The sequence below is a fragment of the Citrus sinensis genome, chromosome 9 (assembly GCF_022201045.2).
Source record: "Citrus sinensis cultivar Valencia sweet orange chromosome 9, DVS_A1.0, whole genome shotgun sequence".
In the NCBI taxonomy this organism is placed as follows: Eukaryota; Viridiplantae; Streptophyta; class Magnoliopsida; order Sapindales; family Rutaceae; genus Citrus; species Citrus sinensis.
Genome location: NC_068564.1, coordinates 28,138,759 through 28,148,539, shown reverse-complemented (window position 1 = coordinate 28,148,539; position 9,781 = coordinate 28,138,759). Strand labels below are relative to the sequence as shown.

Genomic DNA, 9,781 nt, shown 5'->3' with positions numbered 1-9,781 from the left:
TCGAGTTTAACCAAATGCCGTGCCCCTGCATCTCTCTCTGGTCAGTTTCTCTGTCTCTTTGAAGATTCAATCCGCTAATCATTATAGCCAGCTTGCATGCCATAAATAAGATTTACTATTTTTAGACATATTATTTATTTATCTTTAATAGAAGAGTATGATAGAGTTACAATTATTTTGTACAAAATGAATATGTATAAATTGATGTAATACGAGGAGATTGATTTTTCTATTATTATTGTCAATAAAATCATGTTATGTGTATTGTCGATGCAAAATCTTTGCTCAATGTACAATGATTGATTTGTGTTTAAGACTTTTTTTTAAATCGTGTTCTGTGGCTTATTTTTTCCCTTGAGGCGAGTGTCTTAAATTACGTGTTTCATTGTCGTTAATTGTTCTGCAAAAAGAAACAATTATCAAAGGGTGTCGGAGTTACTGGCAATAATCCTCTGACGCTCAAGTCAGCCTTTTAAATTTGATTGTAGAGAGAGAATTTAGAGAGAGGGACATCATTTCCTTACCCTTTTTTTCTCTTACCTTCAAATGGAGAGTCTTGGTCTTTATATAGGCAATTTGATCCATGAGGTGGAGGTGTCATCATGACACGCGGCATTGTCTTAGTGACAAGTGTCTGCAAAACTCATGCATAAAGACACATGTCATTATGTGTCAAGCTTGTTCATGACAAGTAATCTTTGGACATTTGTCGTGTTTTTAGGCTGTTAACATTTAATGGACTTTAACTTAAATTCGGCACTTATATTGATTCCTTACAAAGAGAATTGATTTTGCAATATTTTGCCCGTAAGCGCATTCCATAAAATGCATATTTTTGTCCATATGCGCATTTCGTAGCATGTATATTTGCCTGTAGGCGTATTTCGTAGAATGTATATTTGCCCGCAGGCGCATTTTGTAGAATGTGTATTTGCCCGGAGACGCATTCCGTAGAATGTGTATTTGTCTGGAGGCGCATTCCATAGAATGTATATTTGCCCGTAGGCGCATTCTGTAGAATGTGTATTTGCTCGTTGGCCCATTCCGTAGAATGTGTATTTGTCCGTAGGCCCATTTCAAGTAGCTTGTGTGCTCTTACTTAGAAATATTTTCGAAGTATCTAGGTCATTTTTTGTGATGAATGGACCCAAGTTATTCTTTAGAAGGAATAGACCTAGGTCGTTCTTTGTTAAATCATGCCTTTGACATTTTGCCAAAGCCTTGCCCTTTAGGTGTATTAAGAAATATTTTCTAAGTGCCTAGGTCGTTCTTTGCGATGAATGAACCTAAGTCGTTCTTTGCGAGAAATAGACCTAGGTCGTTCTTTGCGAGAAATGGACTTAGGTCGTTCTTTGTAAAGAATGGACCTAGGTCATTCTTTGTTGAATCATATCTTTGGCACTTTGTCGAAAACTCGTCATTTGGGCGTTTTACTTAGAAATATTTTCTAAGTGTCTATGTCGTTTTTTGTGAGAAATGAACCTGGGTCGTTCCTTGTGGAGAATTTATCTAGGTCATTCTTTGTAAAGAATGGACCTTCTTTGTTAAATCACGCTTTTGATTTTTTGTCGTGTCTTGCATTTAGACACTTTAGTTAGAATTGTTAGTATCTTGGCCGTTATTATAAAGAACATGTCTGAGTTATTTTATATAAAATAATTTCATTGGGCCTATGTTTTTTGTGGGTTTGGGCCTTTTATATTTTGATCTAACATGTATTAAAAATAATACGAAGTCTAGTAAAAAGCCTATTAAATATAAAAAAAATTGTCTTGTAGTAAATTTTTTATCTTATAATTAAAGGGTTATTATCATTTCATTACTTAAAAAATTGTCAAATATCAAATGACTACAATAAGTATTGTCTCATATCATTTTTCTACTATATCTTTATAAAAATATCATTGCTATGAGAGGTGATATCTTTATAAAAATATCATTCCCAGTTCTTCTGTATTTAGATATATTCTGATGAGCTCTTCGACATTACAGTTTTCGAATTAAAAGCCAATCTCTCATAGGGACGGACTAGTGAATGTGTTAATAAGTGAGCCAAACGATCGGCTCACTCAAATATTCTCTAATTCTCCCTTTGCTGAACCTGACCATGTCATAAGGGCCACCGGCCCCGAAAACCTACTGCAAATAATAACAAGGAAACTCAAATGTAACAGTCACTAAATTTTAGAGAGAAATAGAACCATGATTACTAGTAAGCTACACAATCGTCACTAACATGTATCAAACAATTGAGAGGTGAGGGAGAGTGTAATATATATATGCTACACATTATTGGCAACGAATGAGTGTCGGCACCAGTTTACAAAGCGATGTGTTATGAGTTATAAAGTTCAATGACACAAATCTAGCAAATTATCTGCCCAAAACAGCTAATTAATTTCTACTTTGTTGTTGTCTTGCTGAGGCCAAACTATTTTAGAGAAATTTATCTTAGAGAACACTCCAAGTGTCTCTTCTTTGTTTTCATCTTGGCCTTAAATCGCTTTTTCTCATCCGGCGACGGCAGCTCTCTCTCTCTCTCTCAAATTGACCATCTTTCTTCATTTTTCTTGCAAATTTGTGCCGACAAAATCATTCTTAACTCCTTAAACTTCATTTCTTCAACTTAAAACCCAATTCAAGCCTAAAATCCTAAAATTCCCAAATTGAAAACCTAGTTTTAGCTGACTGTTCTTTGTCATATTTGTCCGAATTTTCTTCCATTTTTTTTTCTATCAAATTGAGCCCATAAACACCTTTCCCTACTCTCAACTTCGTTATAATCGGTTCCATTTTTTTTTTCCAAACAGATCAAATTCAAAAATCCCCAAATTCCTCTATAATGGCTAGCGGTGAACCGTCAAGGAGGGGTAGAAGAGTCAAACGTACCGGTCAGCAACCACCTAGCACCTCTACGACCACAACTCAGGACTTCGACAGTCTCCATTTCCCTTTTCCTGACATGGCTCGGAGATTCCACACGAGCTTTATGGGAAAACCGGTAACTCCCTCCTACTATACTGATATTGATGACTTTGCTGATATTACCATATGTGGGAGAACCATTAGAGACATTTTAGGTCCCTGGGAGGTAGCATTGAGTATAGAAGAGAACATTTACGATAACTTAGTTAGGGTGTTCTATTCAAACATGGAGCTTTCCACTACTCGGAAAGATAGAGTAGTAACACATGTAGGCGGAGTGCCTATAGAGTTTGACGATGCTGAACTGAGTCGTATTATTGGGACAACTTATAAGGGATTAGCCCTATATACAGCTAGAAAAGAGCTAGATTTTAATGATTTCCGTCATGTAGATGCTGTGAGAAACATTTGTAGACGTCGTGACCTTTCCGATGACCTCTGCTCATTGTCTTTTAGGTCTCAGCTCCTACCCTTCCAAGTCCGCATTCTCCATATTATACTCCAACACATGGTTACCCCTAGACAGGGTCATAGTGATGAGGTGACTAGGCTAGATGTCGGTTTACTTGACTCCCTCATCCGGAGACGGCGAGTGAACCTATCATATACTATCATACGTCATATGTTATCCGCACCTGCAGTAACCAACCGGTCCCTTCCTTATGGCAGCATCATTACTAAGATACTGAGGCATTTCCATGTACCCATGACTGAGCCTGTTTATACCGAGACTAGGAAGTTGGGTAGAGAGATTATTTCTGGGATTGCATTCCATAGGAAACATGGGGAGTGGGTTAAAACTCCATCTTCTAGGAATGAGGATACTTTGGTAGCTCCTGAGGATGATCGAGTTCTCAATGACGTCTTTTCTGAGGATCAGCTGCCAGACTTTAGACTAGGAGCTAGACCTCAAGCACCTCGCAGGGCAGCAGCAGCACAATCCCAGGTTGAGGAGCCAGCGGAGCCTGATGAGCCCCCTATTCCGGAGGCGCCTCCAGTTTCTGAGGGCTTCGTGCAGCAGTTACTTGGAGAGGTTCGGACTATTTCTGAGCGGCAGCGGCAACTCCAATCCCAATTCAAGGCATTTCAGATTCAGCAGCAGCAGATCCTGGCTGGTCAGCATCAGATCATGGCTGGTCAGCATCAGATCCTGGCTGGTCAGCAGCGTATTCTCTCTGCACTTGGTTTCCCTCCATCCGAGTCATCATCCCAGCTACCTTAGTAGCTTTTATTTCTGTCCTTATGGCTTTCGCACAAACATTTATGCACTCATTTTATGATTTGGTGACATATTTATGTTATATTTTTACTTTTTTAGTTTTATGATGATGATGATTGGATTGCATGGTTGGCTATGGTTGTTTTAAAATATGATGATTTGATAAGTATTGGTTGTTGGATTGATGGTGATTTTGAGTTGGTTTGGAGCTAAGATGATTTGTGATATTTTGGAAGTATTAATTGACAAATTTGTATTTGAGGATATGCTTGTTATGAAGGGGAGGTTCTGCCGAAATTTTGCTCAAATAGTATGGGTAATACCTGTACTTATCTCTATTATGTTCAGTTCTTTTCTTTTTGATGATGAAGGGAGGAGATATTTATGAGAGATGTTGTGATTTTGATTAATTTGTTAAAAACATTTTGGTTAAAAATTGATTAACTTAGGAAGAGTAAAATTTTGTCCGACTTTAACTCTGTTACAATGTTGTACTATTATAGATAATCCTTGAACATCTGCATGAATTAAATAGAAACATCAATTCAAAATATTTGACCAATAGCCAGAAGCAAGCTATGGAAACATTAACACTAGAAAATAAAGAATGTGATGATGAACAACAAGCCACTAATAGACATTAACAAATCTTGCAACATCAGTTAAACTGAAGTTTGTAAAAGCAAAGTATCAAACCAAGAAATTGCAAGAGGAAAACATCTGAATTTGTAGTCCGCAATGATTTAATAGAAAAAAAAAAAACACTCCACAACATTTATAGTCTGAATTTGTATAGCTCCGCCAGTGTTCTTGGAAAATTTGCAGAGTTTTGCTAGAATTGCATAATTCATTTGTTTCAACTTTCAAGCATAACTAGTAATTTCACATGACTTCCGTGAAAGAAACTTTACCATTGGCCAGTGACAGGACAAATATAAGGTTTTGTAAAGGGTAGAGGCTATTTAAATCTACCTAATTCCTCCATAAAAAATTATATTTCACTCTACAAATCCATCCAAATACCTAATATAAATTCGTACACTGCTGCTCAAGGCTCTCCAAATTCAAGAGTCACTAGTCCCTCCAACCAAGAAGGATGCTAGTTGGATTCCACCAGACACTCATTGGTACAAATTGAATGTTGATACCGCAAATCATTACCCACTACATTCCTAGGCATGTCCATAATATAAATTCTTTATCGTAATTCCTCTATTTTTAATTTTTTTTCCTTTTTCCTCTGCATATCCCATCAATGTCATTGAATCAATAATTCATCAATTAATCATTGCCTTGCGCGACAATTCAACTTTTGAGTGACACAAACCCCTATTTTCATTTGCAAATATACCATTGATGATTGTTTGAGCCTCCTTCAACCATAAAATGAAAGGGTATTTTGGTTTTTCAGTTTTGCTTTAGACAAGAATGAAAGAACGAACGGCGTCAAATTCATTGCGTTGGAATTCAGTAACTTGCTTATGCTTACATGAACAGTACTTGCTGCTGGGCCCATAATTGGGTTGGAATTCAGTAAATAGTAAGAGTTGTAGAATTTCTACTATTAAGCCTAGCATCAGCAAAAACAAACCCAAATGTTGTTATATAGATAGAAACAACAAGCGGATGAATGCCATTTCTTCCATGCCAATACTACTTACCAAGTTGTTTACAAATCAAGACAGGAAAACAAGCCAATAGCCTGCACACCAGCTGCCCGACAAAACTACCCAGAGACCTGAACTAACATTACCATAAAAACAAAACACAAGCAACAATGCATAGCCTTCAATAAAGAAATTCAAACCCCAGTAGAGCCAAAACCACCTTCTCCTCTGACAGTAGAGTCCAAGTGCTGAACCTCCAACACATCAGGAGTCACGATTTTCTCAATTATTAATTGAGCAATTCTATCACCCCTTTTCACCTCAAAATCAACATCAGAATGATTAAACAAAATCACCCCAACAGGACCCCTGTAATCCGCATCAATCACCCCGGCTCCCACGTCCATTGAGTGCTTCCACGCCAGTCCTGATCTCGGCGCTACAATACAAACCAATCCCAATTACACTATTATGATTATTTTTGCAATAAAAAAGATAACCCATTAAAGCAAAAAAAAATTACCAATATGCGCATATGTTCCTTCGGGTATTGCGATGCTCAGATCGGTTGGAACAAGAACTTTTCCCCTTGCTGGCACCTTAGTCTCCGTGGAACTACACAAAATACAATGATAATAAATAATAGTGAAAAAGAAAAAAGAAACCATAAAATTTTTTAAGCAACATGAGAGAGTTCCTGAATTAACCTGGAGAGATCGTAGCCAGCAGCAAGGGGGGAGCCTCTTTTGGGCAAAACAGCCTTTTCGGAGAGCTTTTTAACTCTCAAGAGCGAGCTTGTGTTGTCATGTTCAACGCCGTTCTGGTGGAGTTTTGGGATCTTTGCAGAAGGCTCTTTGACTTCTAGGCTGCCATTTTGCTGCCCTACTTGGGCCATTTTGAAAACAAGCCTTAGTGATTGGTGTCGAATTGGGTTTTGCGAAGGAGCGATCTACAAGAAAATTTGCAGAGTTTGGCTAGACTTGCATAATTCATTTGTTTCAACGTTCAAGCATAACTAGTAATTTCACATGACTTCCCTGAAAGAAAGTTTACCATTGACCAGTGACAGGATAAACAATGTTAAGCATTAACAAAACCCTAACTCGGAAAATTTAGCTGTTAGTTCACACTTATCCCTAGCCACTCCAATAGCTTAACGACCAATTGGTCACAAACGCCAAACCCATGCGTTGATCGTGTAAAACTCACAGGAGGGAAGAATGATAAATAGCAGAAAAAATTACATCAAAGTAAGAACAGTCACATTAAAATTTTCAAGGCGGAAATCAAAACAATTTTAAAAGTATATAAATTTGAATTGCAAGCTAATTAAAATGCTTCAGCCACGGACCGCATTCGTAACCAAGCTAATTAAAAATTTAACATAAATTTTTAAATTAAAAAAGTGACAAAAACCCTAGCTAGTAAAATTATTAAAAACCACACTCTCGGTCCGGAAAAATCCACCATAATCACCGTATTGGAGTCAAAACCACTAAAAAGATATAGCTAAGGTTTTGAAAGAGAATGGAACTCAGATAAGCCGAAAAAGATAAGTGAAGTGACAAGATTGGGGCTTGTTAAAATTAAAAGGCGAGGAACCTTTGGAGATCTGAAGGGGCGGCGCGACAGGGAGCTGGTGGCAAGAGTCGGAGGCGGAGCTATTGGCGTCCATGGATGATCTGAGACGGTTGCTTGTTGTGTATTTTCGGGTTTCGCTCTTTTTTTTCGATTGCTTCTGCGAGGTAATAAGAGTCAAGAGAAATGGGGGGAATTTTGGTTAACGGGAAGCCAATTCGATAAAAGAAGGCGCAAGTTAAAACGGTGTCGTTCGTGAGCTTATGATAGCAAGCAGTTTTGATTTTGTTGTCAAGCTGGCCCTCGTATTACTGATGGACGGGTTCCTATGACAATCCTGATGTTCTGTCTTCACGCGCTTGAATATAATAATTTATAAAATTATTTAGAAAATACTCAAAAAATAAGAACTTTAGGCAACTTTAAAGTCACTCATACTCATTAGTTTAGCGTTCAGAGCTTTAGGCAACTTTAAAGTCACTCCTACTCATTAGTTTAGCGTTCATGTGTTTAGTTTTTTTAATAAATAAAAATTAACATAATTAAAATAATAATGATATAAATTTTTTATTCAAAAATTCATAATATTAAGTTGAATATTATAACAAAGATGCGTATATTTTATTTAAAAATATTTACTTATTATTTTATTTGTGAACAGATACATAATTTTAACTAAGGGTACTTTTATAACTTGAAACAATCTATCTCAATCATTTATGATTCCAAGACGAAGTAAATATATTTATTAGAATACAGTTCATTTCGATTTCGATTTCGATTTCAATTATTACAGCTCAAGTAAATAGTTTATCATAATTCCTATTACTCATTTTGATTTCACTCTATTTTGATTTTAACACATTCTAATTCCCATGAAATAAATGATTCATAAGACTCACTCAAGCTGTGGAGTGTATCTTGATATGATTTTGAAGCATGCTAACAATTTTGATCAAATTTGTTAGTAACAACCGAAACTCTACTAATTCTATAATGTCACCAATGGACAAATCATAAAAATATCAATAATGTTAGTGATCCAAACTTTAAATTTCACTATTTGATCGGATGATAAATTTCTTATTTTGTAAAATACTTAATCACTATCCAATGAATAAATGTTACATAGTTAGGACTCAAATTGAAACTTAAATATTGATATATTTAGTATTGATCTAAAAATATAATAGAATTAAAGAGTGCAACTTATACAAGAAATTCATGTATTATTGTTAGGAAATTTTAATCCTACCTAAGATCTTGTAAGTAAAATATCAAACAAATAATAATAAAAAAATAGAGAATAAGAACAATGACACAAAAAAAATTTATGTGAAAAACTCATATACCAAGAAAAACCATGACTTTCAAAGACGATGAAAGAAAAATTTATCATGTGAAGAATAATTATAATCACTCTATTATTTTTTCTTTTACCTAAAATCTCAATAACACTCAATGTCTTAATAGACCTACCATTTTTCTCTCACTAAAAATTGTTTACTTGTAGAGAAATTTAAGTGAATAATAAGTAAACTCAACATCCTTATTTACACTGATTATTTCTTATAAAAGTAGAATTCTTTTTCTTGTAGAAGTTGTATTCCTCCTTAAACAAGTGAAATTTTAAAAACAAATTGCTTATTTCTTAAAATAGGAGTCCTCTCAAATAAAAAAAAATATCTTAAGAAATCTATTAACAATTAAGATACAAATCTTTATTAAAAATGAGATATATTTTCTAACAGAACTAAGAAAGAAAAAAATAAGAAAATTCAGCAAAATTTCCACTTCCAAAGAATTTAAGGTCCCAATGAAACCATCCTATGCTAGTTATGGCTGTCTGCTATCCAATGTGCTTCATTTGGCCCTCTAAAATTCAAATATTTTAGAATCTAGAATAAAAATTGTTGTTATTTCTCTATATCATTTAACTCTTTGTAAGAAAAAATGAAAATATAATCTGAATAATTTAACCTTCAATATCTAGGATACAGTTGGAATACAGGGGTTGTATACTTACCGTTATCAAATTTTTGTTAAAGATATGAAGCGTTTTTTTTTTTTTTTTGGAACTTCTCAAAATTTGGGTTTGATTTTGAAGTATATTATTGACTTGTTCACAATAGATGTGTTAGGTAATTTAATGAAAAACTCCAGACGTGTGATAAAAACAGGGAGAAATATAATAGAAAGGGTAAATACTGATTTAATCCCTATATTTTGAGTTAAATATTTATTTAGTTCCTATATTTGAAAACATACCTCAATACGTCCTTGTGGAATTATATTACACTCCTACTCTTTCTTTTTCTTTATTTTTCTTTCCTTTTGTAATATTGCCCTTGCAAAAATATTATTGGGAATATCAATAAAGGGAAAAATAACAATTTATCAAATTAATATTAAAAGGAATAAAAAAATTTACACAAAATTTATATTATTAATT

General features: G+C 34.8%; 1 protein-coding gene across 3 annotated transcripts; it reads right to left on the bottom strand.

Annotated features, from left to right (window-relative positions):
- Window positions 1–5,720: 5,720 nt before the first annotated feature.
- On the bottom strand, window positions 5,721–7,590 carry LOC102622151 (deoxyuridine 5'-triphosphate nucleotidohydrolase-like). Of its 3 annotated transcripts, none has more exons than XM_006474881.4 (4): window positions 7,354–7,590; window positions 6,459–6,633; window positions 6,275–6,366; window positions 5,721–6,190 (listed from the first exon to the last, which is right to left on the bottom strand). In XM_006474881.4, the coding sequence occupies exons 1-4, from the start codon at window positions 7,424–7,426 to the stop codon at window positions 5,946–5,948; spliced, it is 585 nt and encodes a 194-aa protein (XP_006474944.1). In that variant the 5' UTR covers window positions 7,427–7,590; the 3' UTR covers window positions 5,721–5,945. The 3 variants fall into 3 exon arrangements, with proteins under 3 accessions (XP_006474944.1, XP_024953658.1, XP_006474945.1); XM_025097890.2 differs by having other exon boundaries at window positions 6,459–6,700; window positions 7,354–7,583; XM_006474882.4 differs by having other exon boundaries at window positions 6,459–6,788; window positions 7,354–7,580.
- Window positions 7,591–9,781: the final 2,191 nt, after the last annotated feature.